Here is a 19,030-nt window from a genome sequence, read left to right as displayed (position 1 = left end):
GAAAACGGCTGGACTATCTACGGGTGAGATCGTTCGGCCCGACTCGAAGAAGAACGGATCTACGAGTGGGTCAACCGATAGGGGACCGAGAAGACCGGAGCAATAGTTTCTCCGGACTCTGGAGGGAATGCCGATGAAGGCATCGCGACACCTGTTAAATACGAGCCTTGAGTTGTTAATAGAGAGTTGCTCTAGAACAGCTCCAATGGGCCTGAAATGAAACATCCAATGCATACTTTTTGTACCCTAATAGACTCAATTATAGCGTCCGTTACCTATCTTTCCCCAAGTTCTGCAGTCGCTTTTATGTTTCCAGAATTAACTAATCTAGCGCCTGCGCAAATCGTGCAGGACTGCCTATGGTCTCTCAACAGGCTACCCATTCAGCAATGTAACAGGAAGAACAATGATGGAGCCTTCGTCCTATACGTTGACGGGTTTTGCTATACCACTCCGCAATGCGCCAATAAAACAGCTGGTGGGGGGCATGAATATTTCCATAGGACTTGTGCTGATTTTGGATGTGATACCATCCGTCTATTAGATATCAACCGAAGCCTAAATAGTGTCTTGCAGCGTGATGTAGGGAAGAGCGGCTTAGTGCTGAAACTTTTGTATCAAAGTTTACCAACTACCTTAGAATAGGCAGCGCGTTGACATGCATTGCCGTCTGAAATCAATGGGGGAGGATGGGGATTATGTCGAGACCAGTACAGCCGATATTATGATGAATTATGTAAAGCTATGCAAGGCAAGAGTCCTCGCCTATCTACATAGTGCACCTCAACTGGCTCAAGAAGCTCTCATAGTCCCATACATGCAACAAAGGAGGATCGGGGACCCCGCTGTGCTCTACTAGTGCCGTCGGAGTGACGGACGGTCGGTCAAAGTGTCCGCAGAAGCTCCACCGCAAACGGGCAAAGGCGTTACGCGACTGGCCCGCGTGGCTTTTGGTGGTCAGATCCGGATTGGACGCCAAGAAGTTGCTCACGATGATTCATCCGCGCTAGCAGGGATTCGTGCGTTTGAAGAGTGGCATTGTCTGGGATTCCAAGCACCTCACTGGCCCTCCCGAGCACGCGCCAACGCTCTCCCCCCTCTCGCTGTTTTCGAGGGACGCAGAGCTAGGGAGGAGACAAGTAGGTGGGATCCTGGCTGGTCAATCAGTGACCAACTGAAGATTAAGGTTCTGTCTTGAAGCTTGGCCCGAATTTTGGGTCCGCCGGATGGGCAATCCGTGGTCGTGAGTGTACTGAGACCCTACAGGCTTATAGTGATCCAGCGGCACCAGCAGAAACCATTTACCCCTCAGGAACTTGTGGAAAAAGGAAGTTGTATGATGGATGAGCCATATGTGATCAACTCTAGATCATGGTGCAACAAACGTGGCATGGGACTGGTATATATAGTAGCTCATCTCCCGTTGTCCGTCCATAAGATGACACTAACCAGTATGTGATGCATGCCGGCAGCACATTTTCACATTGGATGCAAGGCAAGTAAGTGATTGAGAACCATTTCATTCAAAAGACTACGACTTGAAGACGGCGCCGGAAAGATGGTGAACACTCGCGCTCCTCGGAAGATGGAGCCAGTTGGTTCACCTACCAGCCGACGCCGTCTGACCAGAACCATCCCTCGTCGATTCGAAACACAAATAAACCCTAGTTGAAGCTAGCCCCAAGGTTATTTCTTCGCGTCCCTTTCCATAATGCTCTTCAGAGCCTCGGTCTCGGCCTCCTGACGAGCGAGACGAATACGTAAGTCGTCCCTTTCGCGCGTCATTTCCTTGAGCAAGCTCTCGAGCTCATCGATGCGGTCGACTTTCTTTTGTCTGTACTTGCGCGCGGCGATGGTGTTCCGCTGCCGGCGGAGGACTTTATCGGCGTGGGGCGTCGCCATCTCGGAGTCGCGGCCGTCCGAGTTGGGAGAAGAGCGGTGGGATTTGGGGGCCCCCGAGGGAACAGTAGCGTACACTGACATGTCCAGGGGCGGAGGCTGGTTGGGGCTGTTGGAGTTGGAGTTATCGCTGGACCCGAAGGTAGGATCCAGCTGGACCGAGAGAAAGGGGTCGGAGAATGTGTCAAAGAGGTCGGAGAATGTGTCAAAGAGGTCTGGTGGTGGGGTGTCGATGAATGGGAACGCTGGAGGATATATAGTTAGCAACCCGAGGCTTGACTCATCTGGGGTGCGATATGTGAAGAGCAGGGCCAGTCTTACGTTGACCAATCGAGTTGTCGAGGGGACTGGCACCGACGTGAGGCGTCGCAGAAGCGGCCGACGTCCACGGCAGCGTGTCCCAAGGTGACGGATCAAGAAAAGCGAGGCTAGGATCGTGGACGGATTCTGGCCCGAAGAGCCCGAAATCCGTACCCGGGAGGCCAACGTCCGGCGACGACAACTGCGATAGCGGCTGCTGTTGCTGGGTTTGATACTGCTGGAGGTCATGTATCAGGCTGGCCTCGTCGGGGAGATTGGAACTATCTTGCGGCCAATGCGACAGCCTGCTGGGCAGGCTTGAAGTACATTGCGGCGGTCTTGCGCGCGGCGCTGGTTGCTGTTGCAGTTGCGCCCGGCATTGTTGCAGAGTGTAGCGGCCCCGTTAACTAGGGGGCCAGTAGTTGGCAATTCAAAGATTGAAGAAGGGGGGGGGGGGGGGGTTCTCGACAGAAGCGAGAGTCGTTGCGTGAAGAGAGAAAGACGGGAGAAGATGGGATGCGGGGACCGGCGTGTTATATGGACTTTGCGAGATGCCACATATGAACCTTGACAGACAGAGAGGCAAAGGGAGGGAGAAGAAACGCCCGCTGGCTGGTGGGTTTACTGTACGACGGCTGCATAGACTAAAACGAGCTAACCTCAAGTCGGAGCATGCAAGTCAGACTGAATAGTGTAGGTACATTACCTACACAAAAGCAGGGCAAACGTCATACTGTACAGGTATGTACTATTGTACAAGTATGTACTCTGGCTCGGCGAATGGCTTGAAATACAAGGATAAGACTCTTTGCAGATAAGCATCAAAGGGGGGTTGCATAAGAGACGGTGGCTTTGCACAACTTTCATATGCATCAAGACCATCCCATCGTATAATCCAGGATCAACATGCGCCCGCCGCGTGATCACTCCCCAAGAGCCTATGGTATGACCCCTCCAGCTTGGGGCCAAATTGATGACAAATGGCGCTGCTTTGTCGTTGGAGTTGACCTGGAGAAGAAGTCATACATCGGATCGTCAAGAAACAGCTAGTTCACTTCGGCACATACTCACACCCCTGATACCATATTTCACTGTTGGCATCGCCGCAGTCGGATCTTCCTGACGACGGGACTGTAATCCTGCAGGACTGCCCAAACGGGAATCTGACGTTGTTATCTTGGGGCCCCCATTGGCTTCGCTTAGTTTGAATCCGTCGGCGGCACCCAGCTGCAGGAGGGAGCCAAACGCAAGCGTGAGCCATACATAACGGCCGAAAGCTTGCCCTGCCTAGACCCAGTTACGCTCGGACGATGCCCGATATGGATCCCGGTCTTCCTGTAGATGCGGTGTCGACATCAGCCGCCTCTACCTTGTCCCCAGGGATCGCTGCTCGCTCCGAGGCATCTCTCGAGAGCGAGAACGGTACTGGCAAACGCACCCTCGCCAACCGCCCTCGACATACCCGCACCAGTACCCCTAAAGTGAGGACAGGCTGTGTTACCTGTTAGTGCCCCTGATGATGTGTACATTTAGTACGCTGCTCACGCTCAGCAGGCAAGTGAGTTGCTCACCAGACTTACAAACATGCCGCCGCTCGTTGACGTTGTTTAAATCCTTACCCCTTTAGGAAACGGCACATCAAATGCGATGAAGCCAAGCCGCATTGCATGAACTGCCTCAAGACCCGCGGTGTCTGCGATGGATATGTTGCAAAACCGCGCAAGAACAGAAGTCGGGCCCTCACTAAGGACGTCGAGAGGCTGAACCCGGAGAACCCATGCCGTCCGGGCAGTCCGCGCGGGCTTATCAGGGAGCCCAACGTGAACACACTCGACTTCACCACCGACTTGCAGAGCGTCTACTTCAACGACTGGAACGAGCTGGTGCGCAGTTCGCTCGGCGGCGCGTCCTTCTCGAGGACGAAGCTGTGGACAACGACGATACCCCAGCTCAGCCGCCAGAACCCCGCGCTGCGGCACGCGGCCATCAGCATCGGCGCCATCAGCAGAGCGCTCTCCTCGAATGGCTCCTACGTCGTTGCGAGGAACTTCCACAACGTCGCCAGCCTGTTGCAGAGCCCGCATTATCAGAACGCCATCGTCCACTACTGCAAGGCGCTGCGGCTCCAGGGCCAGGCCGACTTCCAGACGGCCAGCATCCAGGAGGCGGTGCTGCTGTCCATCCTTTTCGTGGCCTTTGAGGCCCTGCGCGGCAACCGGCACTCGGCACTTCAGCATGTCAAGTTCGGCTTCATGATGCTGCACGAGCTCTTGATCAGCGAAGACTCGGAACAGCTGATCTGGAACCTCGCACCAGACCCGAGGCAGCTCGTCACCGAGGTCTTGGAGATGTACACCCAGCTCGACGTGCAAAGCCGCACGGTCCTCAGCGGCCGCGTCGCGTCGAGCCGCTCGCCCGCCTACGAACTCACCCAGGGCCTCAAAGCCCGCGGGCACACGATCGAGACGTACAACATGCAGATCCAGCGCTATACGGACCCCGGGGACTGGAGAAAGGACATGCCCGAGGTATTCAACGACGCCGACGACGCGAACACGTGGTGGAGGACCTGTCAAGCACGGATTGCCAAGCTGGCCCCCCTGCTTCTCAGCGTCGTCGATGATGTCAAGTTTAGCGACATCAAGGACGAGCAAGACATCGACCGGGTCCTGGAGCTGGTACAGAGCCAGCCGGAGCTGCTGGCGTACTGCGAGAAGTCCGTCGCGAACCTGCAGCAGTGGCGGCAATCCTTCGAGCCGCTGTACAACAGGACGCTGTCCGACCCCAACGCGCCCAGAAAGGAGTACCTAAGAGTGCTGCACCTGAGGATGCACTACCTCGTCATGCTTCTGTACAGCTTCTTCCCGAGATACGCCGACGAGGCGGTCATCGCGTCCATGACGCCGCACTGCCGCGAGGTCAACGACGTGGTGGAGATACTCCTCCGCGAGCAGCAGAAGGACATCAAGTCGGCCGCGCACTTCTTCTCGATGGACTTTGGGCTCGCGTGGCAGCTGACCATCGTGGCCATGACGTGCCGCGACCCGCTCGTGCGGGACAACTCGACGCGGATCCTCGAGACGTACCCGAGGCGCGAGGGGCTGTGGGACAGCGTGGCGTTCCTGGCGGTGCTGCGGAAGAACCGGGAGCTGGAGGCGGAGAACGCGCGCGAGGGAACGCCGGCGGAGCAGTGGCGGCGGCTGTGCCGGCGGGAGTTCGTCTTCGAGGACGCCGGGGAGACCATCATCTTCCGCTCGCTCAAGAAGGACGAGGCGACGGGCAGATGGGACCTCGTTGAGGAGACGGCCGAGTTCAAGGGCGAGGCCGAGGGGTTGGAGTGGAAGACGCGGCCGCTGAGCGTGCCGGGTTTCATGATGAGCGGTGCGATATGGGACGATGCAACTTCGAGGACGTGAGCTTGGCTTAGCTTTGCCAAGTCGAAAATGCTGCGATGGACGGAGGCGAGCCATGTGGCTTCCAAGGGCATTTCCGTCTCTTGAATAGGGCCCGAGAACGTGAATCAACTCATACGCAACTATACATATAGTCCTCTGGGGGAATATATCCCTCCCCTTGAGCCTCGGACACTGAAGTACGTATACAAGGTACAAATAATACCATACCCTAACATGCTGTAAGCATAATGTCCGATAGCCGACGCCATAATGGAATATTTCTAGAAAGAAACACAGCAGCATGGAACCTCGTAACTGAAAACCACACCTTAAGCCCCGGACACGAGTTCCGCGGGGATCTATCTTCCGTCCTAACGGAGCCCAAACCCCCTCTCCACGTGGGTCTAGCGGAGCTTCTATCTCTTTAGCCCGAATGAAAGGGGTGCCGCTCTTTCGAGAAGCTTCAGTGTTTGGAGAGGTAGAGAGCGGTCGGGAAATGTTGATGGAGCAGCTAGACGATGTCTAGCCAATGAGGGATTAAACTAGCGATAATAATGACGTGAACGATGGCCTTGCAAGATTCTATGCAACGCTGGATTATCAATCAGTGACGATTCTAGTCCAATGATCTGATTTATTACACTCGGCTGCGTGTTTCCCTGTTCAAGTTGCGCGTTTATCGACGGGAAATCCAGCGTCTTGTAAGTCGACGGCGACACGTGCATATAAACGTCTTACAACTAAATACTTGCTCTCATTAACACCCAACCCTTATCATCTAGTTCAAGACAACTTTCAAGGACTGACCACACTTTCAAAAACATCCGCAATGTCAACGACACATCACAACATCCACAGGAAGGCGGAAACCCTGCATGGCTACGTTAACGAGCCGGCCCCAGGCGTTCCGTACTTCACACCCAAGCAAGACCCGCCAGCAGGCACCGCTCTGCTGCCCGAGGGTCAGAAGCATGTTCCCAAGCTCTTCCGCCCCCTCAAACTGCGAGGCTTGGTATGTCGCGTTGAGACAACGGTTATTAGCTCCAAACTTGCGCTAACCCGTCTCAGGTCCTCCAAAACCGCATCGGGCTGAGCCCGCTGTGCCAGTACTCGGCCCAGGATGGCCACTACACGATGGTAAGCCGACCGCGGCACACTCAAAACGCATGACATGACGCCTTGCTAATCCCCCCGCCCCTTGGAAAGTGGCATGAAACCCACATGGGAGGAATCATCCAGCGCGGCCCGGGCATCGCCTGCGTCGAGGCCACGGCGGTCCAGCCCCGCGGCCGCATCACTCCCGAGGACGTCGGCCTCTGGAAGGATAGCCAGATCGAGCCCCTGCGCAAGGTCGTCGAGTTCGCCCACAGCCAGAGCCAGAAGATCATGATCCAGCTCGCCCACGCCGGCCGCAAGGCCAGCACCGTCGCCCCGTGGCTGAGCTCCGGCGCCGTCGCCGGCAAGGAGCTTAACGGCTGGCCAGACGATGTGCACGCCCCCAGCGCCGTGGCCTGGAACGAGCATCACGCCAGCCCGAAAGAGATGACGATCCAGGACATTGACGAGTTCAAGGCAGCTTTTGCGGACGCTGTTCGCAGGGCCTTGAAGGCCGGGTTCGACGCGATTGAGATCCACAATGGTAAGTTGCGAGGCTCGTCCTTCCAGAATGTTGCACGTTACTGGTGCTCACAATCACATCGCAGCGCACGGCTACCTTCTCCACGAGTTCCTCTCGCCTGTTAGCAACAAGCGGACCGACAAGTATGGTGGAAGCTGGTAAGTTTCCGTACCCTGGACCCCTAGAAGCATCGCCTGGATGAAGCTGCTGACATTTGTATCAATCAAGGGAGAACCGAGTCAGGCTGACATTGGAGATGGTAAGTCTTGACAAGAAGACAACGCATGCAAGCCCTCCAGTCACACACTAACCTAGAGCACAGGTCGAACAAACCCGCGCCATCATTCCCGAGGACATGCCCCTCTTCCTCCGCATCAGCGCCACCGACTGGCTGGAGGAGCAGAAGGACATGCCCGAGTCCTGGACCGGCGACGACACCGTCCGGCTCGCCCCCCTGCTCGCGGAGCGGGGCGTCGACCTCCTGGACGTGAGCACCGGCGGCAACCACGAGCGCCAGCACCCGCACGTCGCGCCGGCGTACCAGGCCCCCTTCGCCGTCAAGGTCAAGCAGGCCGTCGGCAGCAAGATGGCCGTCAGCTCCGTCGGCGCCATCGAGAACGCCAAGCTCGCCAACGACCTGCTGGAGAAGGACGGCCTCGACTTCGTCTTCGTCGGCCGCGGGTTCCAGAAGAACCCCGGCCTGGTCTTCAGCTGGGCGGACGAGCTCGGCCTGCAGATCAGCATGCCCAACCAGATCCGCTGGGGCTTCGGTGGCAGAGGCAAGAAGAGCAGCGAGGCTGTTACCGACATCCCCGAGCTCATCGGAAAGCTTTGAGGTGGCGGTGTAGGAGGTATGGGGGAACTGTTGTTTTAGCCTAACGAGAATGATGCGGCACGCATACACATTAGAACCGAGTAAAGTGACATGAGTATATATACATGATCATCGGACTGTTCCTCAAAGATCCGAGCAGCGTCCCCCGTATATTTCAGCATCACAGGTGCTCCGAACGACACGAGCTTGGAATATGCATAATTGCATTCGAGGCATAAACCCAGTGGCAATCAACACAGTTCCTGACTACAAAACATGGTCGTGTGCGGTATATTGTATCATTAATGGGGAGATTCAGTAGATACTGCGTGGAAACACAGCCACCTGAGCCCTAAATATATCTACTCTACCCATAGAGGGGGTAAATAGAGAACCGCGCTCATCGCAGTCTCTCATGTCCGGCTCTCCACCTCCAGACGCCGCTTCTGCATTTCAAAGCGGCGGCGCGTTCGGGTCCTCCATGCACTGGTCGATTCGCATGATTTGCTTGCCGGTCGCCTTGGCCTGCCTGATGAACTCGGGGAAGTAGTTGACCGTCGAGTTGTAGGAAAAGTGCATGACGACGAGGTTGCCCCCCTTGGCGACGTCGGCCTTGAAGGCGTCGACTTGCTTCTCCGGCGTGCTCGTCTCGGCCCACAGCCAGTCCTGGACGTCGACGCTCCAGTTGATCAGGTACGCCTTGGCCGCCCCCGAGGCGGCCGCCCAGCGCTGCCGCATGCGCGCGCCCTCGACGCCGTAGGGTGGCCGGAAGTAGTTGGACTTCTCGCCAAAGATGCCCGTCATCACCCGGTAGTCCTCGTTGTACTCCCAGTCGATGCTCGCGGTGCTCGCGAGCCCCTCCATCCGCGGGTGCGTGTACGAGTGCAGCGCGATCTGGTGGCCCTCGCTCCGCAGCTGCCGGTAGAGGTCCGCCATGCCCGTGGCGTTGTTCTCGAGCACCGCGCCGACGGCGAAGAAGGTCACCTTGATGCCCGCCTCGCGGATCATCTCCGCCAGCCGGGCCGCGTACCTCGGGTTGCCGTCGTCGATACCGAACGCGAACGAGTTGGGCCGGGTGCAGGAGAATACGAGGGTGCCAGAAGGCAGCTTGCGAGGTATGCTCACTCCAGAGGGGATCGAGGGGACCATCTCAATCTTGCTGAGGATCACGGGCTCGGAACTGTACATGCCTCTGATGGCGACGCTGCTGACGCGCTGTAGGTTGATGTCAAAGTGCGAGATGGGTATATATATGTCGTTCCCCGTAGCGTACCGGCCTGCCTCGAGGCTGTCCCTTGTCTCGGGGTACGGCGCGACTCCCGAGTTGCACTGAGAGTTGTGCTGCTGCAACGAGACGGAGAACCTGGTGTGGCCCGAGTAGGCGATGTGCAGGTACGAGCCGCTGTGGCTGCGCAGGTCTCGGCAGCCGTTGCTCATAAGCGTTGTGAAGGCGTAGTCAGAAGCCGAGGCAACGATGGTGAGGCGGTTTTGGCCCCAGCTGAGGCTGAGGTCCTCGCCGCCGTGCCAGAACCCGAGCGAGTTCGTGCTCGGACTATCAAAAGCATCGACGATGAATGCCGACGCCGTAGCGGCTGGTGCCTCCACGGTTTGTGTTGGCGCCGCCGGGCTTGAGGCTGAGGGCACGATCCAGCCACTCGGGGTGCTGCCGCAGTAGAATGCCAGGGGGCCCAAGTTGAGCGGCTGGTTGGGCGCTGAGATGACGATGGATCTCAGCTTGGTCAGGTTGATCCCGCTGAACTTTGACCAGGAGAAGCTGTACAGCTTCTCGGTTCCGTCGAATGTCCAGCCCAGTTGAGCTGTCGTCTGGGTCGACGATGCCGTCGCCGCGCCGTCGCACGTCGTCTTGGAAGATAACTCGATTCTGAACGTCGTCCCGGCCGGGGCCTTGACCCAGAGCGATATGCCACCGTACCTTGTGGCATCTACACATCCTACCTGGGAGTAGAAGTACGATGAGGTGGACTTTGGCGTCAACGTCACGTGGTGGTTGTCTACGACCACAGATTGCATCGTCCCATCGTCACCCGTCGGCAGTAAGAGAGCGTTGTATGCCAGGAAGCTAAGGCGTGACTGCGACGCCCAGTCATCCACCAGCAGCGGTGAGCATGACGACGGAGGTGCGGATGGCGTGGTGGATGATGCTGGAATGGTGGGAGCCTGGGTAGACGTAATGCCTGTGGGACATGGTTAATATCAATGAAGTGAAGACCGTGTAAGGACCACTCAATCCAAACTCACCAGCAGAAGTTGTGGTAGTTTGGCCGCAGACGAATTGCACCTTATCCAATTGCCACTGCTGCGTAGACGAGAAGGACCCAATGACAACGGATAGGGCCGCGTTGAGGTTCGCCCCGGTAAAGCTGCTCAGTGGAATGCGGAGCGTCTGCCATCCGCCGGTAAGGCTGGTGACCCGGAAAGCTGTTTTCGTAGTAGTCGTTGCCGAACAGCTCGAAGCCCAGCTGAGCTCAGTTGTAAACGCCGCACCCGATACGGGTGCCTTGATGTCGAGCTGTACGTGCGTGTATGAGTCGGTCTGCAACGCTTGGCAAGGAAGCGTCTCGTAAAAGTACGCTCCGCTCTTGGGGGTGAAACTAAGGATGCCCCCGGACGCCGAGATGCTGGCCATGCTACCATCGTCTATTGAAGTCGGTCAACTGCCAGTTTGTGAGGACGGCTGGAGACGACGCATTGGGCAATCTTACCTGACGTCCAAGAACCGAGGTTGTTTCGGTTTGTTGAGAAGGAATTGGACAAGTCATCCACCAGGAGGTCGGAGGAGCATACGGCAGCAGCAACTACTGCGGTATAAGCCGTTGCCAACAGGGACCGCACTTTAAGGTGCAGCATGTCTTTGTTTTTCAAGGCAGTGCTCTCAGTCTTCAACCTGATAAGCTTGATGTAGAGGAATTTGAGACCTTGGCAAACCCCTGTCCAGCAGAAGAGACGGTAGATGCGAACGGCGACAACAGGCGGAACACCTCCATCCTATATGGGATCCAGAGCACAGCAGCCACGCCAAAAAAGAAAACTGCCCAATGCCCTTGGAATAGATGCTTACTCTCTGCAATATGGTCTAGAAGCCCCTTGGCTGGAAACATGCCACCGGGGCACAGTGAGGATGTCGCCAAGCAGTAACATTATTATGCCATCCAGTTGGCGCGGGCGGGGCCGCTGCGGCACCAATTGGTCCCTGATGCCGTGCGCACTTGGCATTGCCAAACGATTTCCTTCCCCCTTGCTTTGGCTTACAGTAGGTCGCTCGCGGGGAAGTTCTGCTAACCGGCTTCGGGTACCAGAGCTGACCGCTACTCGACGCTCCAGCGGTACCATGTTTTATCCCGAGATCCAGCTCTTCGGCGAGGTGCATTCTTGCGCTGGTATTCCGGGCCGGGGACCCAAGGGGATCCAGGGCCCCTCACAATGTCATGCGTCAATAGTCCGCCTCATCAGCACTCGTTCCAACGTGGATTCAGTATCCTCCAGGCTTATGTGAGCTGCCATGGCGCTAGCGGAAGTTTTTTGGCCCTAGCAATCCATATTCTTGGAATACGACGCTTGGCGGCACCAGGTTTTCATGCCCATTTGCTGGGCGAGGTTACCGAGAAGGACAAGAGAAACGAGAGGCAGAAATGCATGATGTATGTTCGTATTCACCCCGCACATGGATCGGCGGTTCCTTTTGAGTATCTTAATGGAGGAAAAGAAAAAAAGAAAAAATAGTCATGCAGGCCGTTGAGTGAGGTTGCTTTGGGACCCGAGCGTAGGCCTCATCCTGACATGGGTATATTCCTTTGGGATAAATGGCGTTACAACTAAACACTTTAGGTGATGCTTTGCGGGGTCAGAATCGTGTAGGTGTAGAGGCCTGAACTCTTGAAAAACTCTAGACTTTCAGTTGGCGCGGCATGCAGCGCCCAGGCTCGGGCTTGGCATGACTATAGATGCAAATGGAGTCCCAAGGTTGATGGTGAGCTCCTTGAAGTAAGCATTCCAACAAGGGAATGAAGGAAGCGTTTTAACCAAACTCGTATTCAGAATATTGTGCGTAGATATACCTGGCCTTAGCAGTTGGATAATTACGGACCAAAAGGTCAAGGGTGACTTGGATCGTATGATCCTGTAGAGATGTATGAGTGCTGCGTTAGACTTATAGCGGGATAACAGTCATTGTGCTAGGAACAATCAAACAACAACAACAACAACAACAACAACCGGAAATGTAAAGCAGTTTTTTCTTTCTTGTCCAGGTCAACACCAGTCGTCATTGCGGATAGGAAGACGTCTGAATAGCTCCTGGGTAGAGTTTTGGAAAATCTTTGGGGTCTAGATGCCATGGGTAGTGTTTGTCGTTGTAGAAGATTGCACAACGGCTACTCAGCATTTCGTTCCCATAGGGAATGCTAGCTATTTCGTACAGTGGGTAAGCAAAAGTGTAGCTCAATCCCAAAATTGCCTAATCCAGCCCCCCAAAGTTAACTTCTTTAGCTTTATAAAATAATAGTGTTTTATATATAAAAGTAAAATTATATAGATTAGTATATAGAGAAAAAGCAGCTCTATTTATTTATATACTTAGTATTTTATGTACTATCCTTATGTAATAATAATAGTAATAAAACGCCTATTTATACTTTTAGTTAGGTGCTATAATATCTCTCCTTCTAACTTCTTCTATACTTTAATAGCAGCCTAAATAAGGGCGTTAAGAGTAGTAGTAGATTATAAAAAGACTACTATTTCTAGATATCTTTAGTAATAGTACTGCTGCTGCCTTGGCAGATATTTGTGCGTTAATTACCCAACAAGGTATTAGTGAAAGCTTATTTGGTCTCTGTGGACAGGGAGGGTCCATTATACGATCTGGTATAATCGACTACAGCGACACTCAATGTCGTCTGTTCCTCAACCAAATGACTTACTGAAGAGTGAGAAGACACTCATTAACCATATATTGTGAAATACAAGTCTGGTTCTGGCACACGGAAGCTAAAGTAGTCGGTTTTAGAACACCACGTTGCTAGGGACCGATGGGACTAGCCCCGTCACGTATTTCTACAATTGTTGCACTCATTGCCAAGTCAACAGTGCTCTAACCGATGAAATAAATAATGATGGCCAAAGGTCAAGCTTTGCTGTTGGCCTGAATGGAACCCTGGAGATACCAGGCGCGTGATTCTGTCAGTCATGACACTGATTAAAAGACCTGGCTTATGGAATACGATACCTTGACGGCACTAAAAGAACAGGGAGCGAGGTGACGCTGACATATCAGCATCCGGATTTTGTTATCAAAGGAATTAGGCATATCACCCGGCCAGACCAAAACCACGGTGTCGGCATAAATTTGGTGTTTCTTCAGGACGAACATCTGGCTACGGCGAACTCCATAGACTTGGATGACATTGATCTATGAAAAAGCCGAAACTCCGAGCTCACTGGGACTGAAACCAAATCCGAAACTAATGAAGACTTATCAACTGTCCCCGCCGCATCAGCTCGGGTATATACTGACCCGTCAGGTCGTTTGCACAATAACGTTGGCTGGAAGTGCAATCCGACGTCGGAAAGTTCTTTCAGAGCAGCCACCCGTTTGAGATCCCTTAGCATCAGGGTCGTTGCGGCCAGGATGTCTCCGAGTCGAGGGGGCCATTCTATGGTAAAGGTTAGCGTAGTGTACTGCGCCAGTCCTTAGCATGTCGAAGATTCACCTTCGTTAGGACTAGCACTTATAATCTTGAGATTATCGTCATCGACTGATGATCGTCGGGTTGACTCATAGCCAAACAACCTGACATATTTCAGGCCACTCTATTCCAAGATCCCGTGATTCTTTGCCAGGATCCATCTTGAATAATGCCAATGCATCTGACGTCTGACGTTGCACGATAAAGTTCCTTTACATCGCAATCTACAGCTGCAGCGAATCAATCTTATACCATTAAATGGCTGATGACGCTCCTTGCGTCTCAATAAAGAACCCTTAGCAGACCCACTCAAAGTGTATTATCTCACCGAGATGCTATATTTGATACGCCGGTAAGTATTTGGTGCGTCACGTCAGTCCGTGTTTGATAACGTGACCATGCGATCTGCAAAGTAAATTGATGCCGAGACTTCCGAATGATAGAGAGCTTTAAGATGATTTCGTCAACGACCTGTAGATGTTACTATGTATAGCTGAGATCATCGACCTGTGTGGAGTAGACCTTTGGCGCTTGCACATGGAGATCGATATTTTGTGGTAGAATACGAGCGTATACATGTAGTTGGGGTGTGAATTAGACCTCTCTATAGTCGACTTTGAACGGTGACCTAGACATACTTGGACATTATTACACCGGAGGTTCCACAACGGCATTCTAGGGTCAAATGGTGTCATGGATTTTCTGGGGCCGGCTAACATCTTGGAATTGTAAATTACCAGCTTACGATGGCGAGAGAGTAGATAGTGCATGTCAACGTGCCGTCATCGTGTTGTAAGATTCTGCGCATTTCTATGCATTTATCGACCGTATAGACACCAGAAACTGGATCTAGAATCTTGCTAAAAGCCTTGTCCGCGCATACATTCTCCGCTGAGAAGGGAGTTGTTTCTGCACTTAAGAGATATTGTTAGATCTTCTATCTAGATACTTGCATGGTCCAAGGCATTTGTTATCGTATTGCGGCACCACCTGCCAAACGCGGATGCCTCCTTATTGTACCATTGCGCTACCCCCCCGCCTGTCAGTTTGATGTTAATTAACTCTAATTAACTATTAGGGACAGACGCCAGGACCTAGGCATGACCGCAACCTTGACCACGTGCAAAATACCAACCGTTCAATCCGTCCGATAGTAGCATATCAACAAGGATTGCACGTTTCTTCGAAGCACGTGCTTAGCGAAGTGCCAAGCGTATGGCGCCGACAAAGGTAACGAATGACGTTATGAGACGACATTATAACCTATGGATAGATGCCCGCAAAAGACTTGGCAGTGTGCTAAACAACTAGGAAGATGACTCGAAAATTCCCGTGTTTAAACAGCTTTCTCCTCACTCAGGAGTATGACCCGCTGTTTCTCCGGGTTCCAATGTTGGTTGGCGGAGAATGGCAGCGACACGCACAGTCACGACGGGGTAAACGTGGACCGAGGTCCTGGATAGACAGTACTTCGGTGTATCCCGGCTCGAGCCAGGGAAATCTAAACCATCTGTCAAAGCGAAACGTTTCCTAGTGTCGGCTCATGTGTCTAGAGGTTGGTAGAATACAGACCTCCTGTTTGGGCTATTTTAATAACACAAGCTTCTTCTCCGTGTGCCATGGGGCGACACTAAGAAATCCTCAACTTGTCACGTGGAGCCTATTTTCTTATCAGCAAGAGCTACGTTGTATACATAGTAGCATCTTCCCACGACCCGCAACAGGACCAAGTCATGAAGATACCTAAACAGGCCCGAGGAACTTGATTCGGTACGGCGTTGCTTGGCATAATTTTAATTGATCTTGGCTCTGCACGACGGATAGCACACCCTGTAGGCCTAGGCTACCCCAACTAGATACAAATACACGACAGCGGTCGGCCCTGTCAACATGACTGGGGACATAACGACCGAGATAACATCGAACAGGGAAATGGCAGGGAACAATCAATCTACCGAGGAATCTCCAAACTTAAATCACTAGACCCTGGCCTGAACCGAGCCAACACAATGGGAGGTCCATATAGATAATCCCTGACTAGCGCTAGTTTGTCGGCAATACCGTCGCTGAAATAATGGCTACCGGCATCCAAGACTAAATGCACGAAAGTGGCACTGGAGTCCCCATCCATCCTGGGTGATTGGCTACGAATCAGACAGAGCCCGGGAGCTTGGCTGCCGACAGTTCCGCTCTTGTGACGGACGTGATTCGACGGATCACAGCCGTCGTGAGCCCAGGCACACGTTCAGCTTGGCATGCTCTGCCATGCAGTGTAGAATGCCTGGTGCGAGAAGTTTATTCATCATCCAGGATGCACCTGGTTGAGGATTGACGATAAACACGCCCAAAGCGCCGAAACATCACCTCCAGTGAATGAGGAAAGCCGATCTAGAATCAACAACCAATGAAGGCAACAACCAAAAGAGCGTGTTTTCCATTTTGGCTAAGCCATACTAGACGTATCGTGAGATGAGATCTGCAGGGGCACACAGTGAATACACTCATCGGGACCAATAAGAGTCCGGGACTTGAACACGTGGGGTGAAACGAAAGAGTTGATGATCACGGCAAAGATTGGATTCAACAACGTCTAGGTACAGGTCTCAGAAAGGTATACGCAAATTCAATATGAACAACATGGGGTATTGGCACGCACTCTTATCATGGAAATTGATTGGCTTTTGCATGCTCCGTAACGTACTTCTCCGTGCAACAATAGATCCGCCAGTGCGCCCGTCCGCCGAGTTGCAGTGAAGATCATCCTCCCAGGGGAGTACTGTCAGATGATGTGGCTCTTGGCGCCGACTGCTCGGGAGTGCAACTCTGTAGTGACACTGAGCGCCGATCCTTAGTGGGTATCAACTCGATGGGGGACCCTTGACTGGCTGCCAAGGCCGCGGAAGACGATGATGGAGAAGAGTTGAATCATGCAGTCTGAGTTGTGTGTGGGTGGAATGAGTGGATGGGAAGGAATATCAGATTCGAGTAGTAAACATGATATGTCCGCGGACTGGGCCGCAGACAGTTAACTAGTGAGAATCACAAATCTGGTAAGAGATTGCACATGTGCATTCATGTCGTTTACAACCCCACAAACCTCAATAAAAGAACAAAAACAGTATAGAGAATCCTTGGTCTATAAGAATAGGTAACACTCGTATTGCCTCTATGATTAGTCAGCGCCGTGATTCTGGCACAAGCGGGTCCGTCTTCGAGTCCGGGTCCGAGTCTAGGTCCGGGTGCCGCTTGTGCCTCCCGTGGACGTTCAAGCCGGCGCGGGGACGGCGGGACATATGGAAGGGCCGACGCAGTAGGATCAAGAATGAGATGTTTGGCTACATACTGTTTCCGGCTTGTATTGAGACTCCAACATTCCCTCACGTACGGCTTGTGTTTTGGTGTATAACATAACTGCATCCATCACTTCATCAAAGCTCAAGTCATGACGTCAGCGCTCATCATGGCAGTGTGTCACATCAGCCCGGTGACGCGACGAATATGCGCACGACGGTTACTTGACATTGACGACATAGCAAGATCGCTCACTCTCTCTCTCACTCACTCACTCACTCACTCACTCACCCACTCATTACCCCCCCAAAACTCCTGACAAGCAAGTCCCTGACTCTTGTTTGATCCCCTTCACCCCATCTTCATCCTCGCCTTCATGCACTCATCCGCCAGACACATCGCAAAGCAGATCGCCACCCACCCAGAGACCAAGTCGATCGCAAAGCAAGTCCAGAGAAACATGGCTTCGGGCACCCCCTCCGAGACGGCCAAGGCGCAGGCCTCCGCCGACGCCAACGCGCCCAGCTTCGAGTCCATCGGCATCAAGAACAACGACATCGTTCAGAAGTCCGGCGTCTCGCTGTCGCAGCAGCAGAAGGTTCTGGTTGGCAGCGTTCTCGATGTATGACCCCTGCCCATCCCCCCCCCCCGCTCGCATGATTGACGGGCTGATCAAAGCTTGCCTTTAGCTCTTCGAGGGTAACCCCACGCTGAAGCACCTGTCACTGTGGTCCAGGAACGCCACTTTCCAGGACAACATCACCGTCGCCGAGGGCTACGACAAGTTCGCCGCCCAGTGGTACGGCCTCCCGGCGCTGTTCAACCCCATCAAGATCCAATCGCACACCGTCACGTCCGCCGGTAACCCGATCGAGCTCGAGCTGAAGAACAGCTACACCGTCAAGGGCGTCAAGACGGAGCAGACCATGGAGAGCGTCGTGCAGATCGAGGTCGGAGACGACGGCAAGATCGTCAAGGTCAACGACAAGTGGAACAACAACCTCCCCGACGGGGCTTTCTCGCAGGTACGTGACTCCGTTCAGGTCTCTTTTCTCACCGCCGCCCGGACGCTCGCCTGGCTCGCCAGTCAGGCGGGTGTCGCCGTGTTCTGCCGTGTTTCGCAGTGGCGGGTGTTTTGGGTAGGCGGTCCCGCATCTGTCATCGGGCGCGCCTCTAACCCATTTCTAGGCATTGCGCAAGTTGAATGCCGTCACCGTGCCGGCCTTTGTCAAGGTCCCCAAGAACGAGGAGGAGGACCAGAAGCTGAAAGCGGAGAGGGAGAAGCAGTAGATCGCGAGCGTGGCATTTTCTACGATGCAGTGTCACCACTGTTTCTAGAAGATGGTCACATTTTAAGTAAACAATAGTGTTGGTAAACCAAGAAGCTACATCCAAGCAAGTTCTTCCAGAGGTGAAACCAGCATATTCTTGTTTTCTAGGGTAGATCCTTTCGCAGCGGAAGCGAGCGAATTCGTGATAACTGAAGATGACTATGAAAATAACGCGCAATAAATGTCAGTCGCCAAAGTCCATCGATGAGGGCTTTACTGTACTTGGACAAAAGCCCAGCCCTAAGGCACTCCCTCGCCTGCAGTGCATTAACTCGAGGAATTGGGTTCTCGAAAGGGTGAGGCCATCGAGAAACCATTGGCCCAAGGGTTATGTATGTAGGTACAGTTGAGTGATTATGTATGCGAGAGCGTGCTAACGAACCACGACTGAATCGTCGTTTCACATCCGGAAGCCTGGTATTGGGCGCACAATGTGGACTTGCAATGGGAACCGCGAAATAGATGTTTGTGAAGAGTTTGAAATGTTTTCAGATTTTAATATGTTTAGCCAAGGGAAATAGACCCTTTCATGCCCCTACATGGGCCTACTACAGCAGACTGGTATCGTTATCGCTAAATCATCAAAACACGTGGTCGTCCAAAACCGTCGTCCTAGCCGTTTGGAAAGACTTGCTGCTCCAAGCCCGATACAATAGGTATAAAAGAAAATATAGAAT

At 53.5% G+C, this 19,030-nt stretch overlaps 5 protein-coding genes across 5 annotated transcripts; 3 read left to right on the top strand and 2 right to left on the bottom strand.

Annotated features, from left to right (window-relative positions):
- Positions 1-1,686: 1,686 nt before the first annotated feature.
- Positions 1,687-2,579, bottom strand: GLRG_04779 (bZIP transcription factor; the record flags this gene model as incomplete). Its single annotated transcript, XM_008095464.1, has 3 exons — positions 1,687-2,144; positions 2,221-2,504; positions 2,527-2,579. 3 exons carry the CDS (start codon positions 2,577-2,579, stop codon positions 1,687-1,689), a joined length of 795 nt encoding a protein of 264 aa, XP_008093655.1.
- Positions 2,580-3,518: 939 nt separating this feature from the next.
- Positions 3,519-5,615, top strand: GLRG_04778 (C6 zinc finger domain-containing protein; the record flags this gene model as incomplete). The annotated part of the gene is made up of 3 exons (XM_008095463.1): positions 3,519-3,669; positions 3,733-3,757; positions 3,827-5,615. The coding sequence occupies 3 exons, from the start codon at positions 3,519-3,521 to the stop codon at positions 5,613-5,615; spliced, it is 1,965 nt and encodes a 654-aa protein (XP_008093654.1).
- An 808-nt stretch (positions 5,616-6,423) lies between these two features.
- GLRG_04777 (NADH:flavin oxidoreductase/NADH oxidase) lies at positions 6,424-8,047 on the top strand (the record flags this gene model as incomplete). The annotated part of the gene is made up of 6 exons (XM_008095462.1): positions 6,424-6,606; positions 6,663-6,731; positions 6,801-7,233; positions 7,298-7,370; positions 7,441-7,471; positions 7,535-8,047. 6 exons carry the CDS (start codon positions 6,424-6,426, stop codon positions 8,045-8,047), a joined length of 1,302 nt encoding a protein of 433 aa, XP_008093653.1.
- Positions 8,048-8,479: 432 nt separating this feature from the next.
- On the bottom strand, positions 8,480-10,894 carry GLRG_04776 (polysaccharide deacetylase; the record flags this gene model as incomplete). The annotated part of the gene is made up of 3 exons (XM_008095461.1): positions 8,480-10,221; positions 10,286-10,684; positions 10,750-10,894. 3 exons carry the CDS (start codon positions 10,892-10,894, stop codon positions 8,480-8,482), a joined length of 2,286 nt encoding a protein of 761 aa, XP_008093652.1.
- A 6,504-nt stretch (positions 10,895-17,398) lies between these two features.
- GLRG_04775 (uncharacterized protein) lies at positions 17,399-18,312 on the top strand (the record flags this gene model as incomplete). The annotated part of the gene is made up of 3 exons (XM_008095460.1): positions 17,399-17,644; positions 17,712-18,047; positions 18,211-18,312. The coding sequence occupies 3 exons, from the start codon at positions 17,399-17,401 to the stop codon at positions 18,310-18,312; spliced, it is 684 nt and encodes a 227-aa protein (XP_008093651.1).
- Between the last annotated feature and the right edge of the window lie 718 nt (positions 18,313-19,030).

The sequence above is a fragment of the Colletotrichum graminicola genome (assembly GCF_000149035.1).
Source record: "Colletotrichum graminicola M1.001 genomic scaffold supercont1.15, whole genome shotgun sequence".
Classification (NCBI taxonomy): domain Eukaryota; kingdom Fungi; phylum Ascomycota; class Sordariomycetes; order Glomerellales; family Glomerellaceae; genus Colletotrichum; species Colletotrichum graminicola.
The sequence above is the reverse complement of the archived record's forward strand: the minus strand, read 5'-3'. Positions and strand labels throughout refer to the sequence as shown.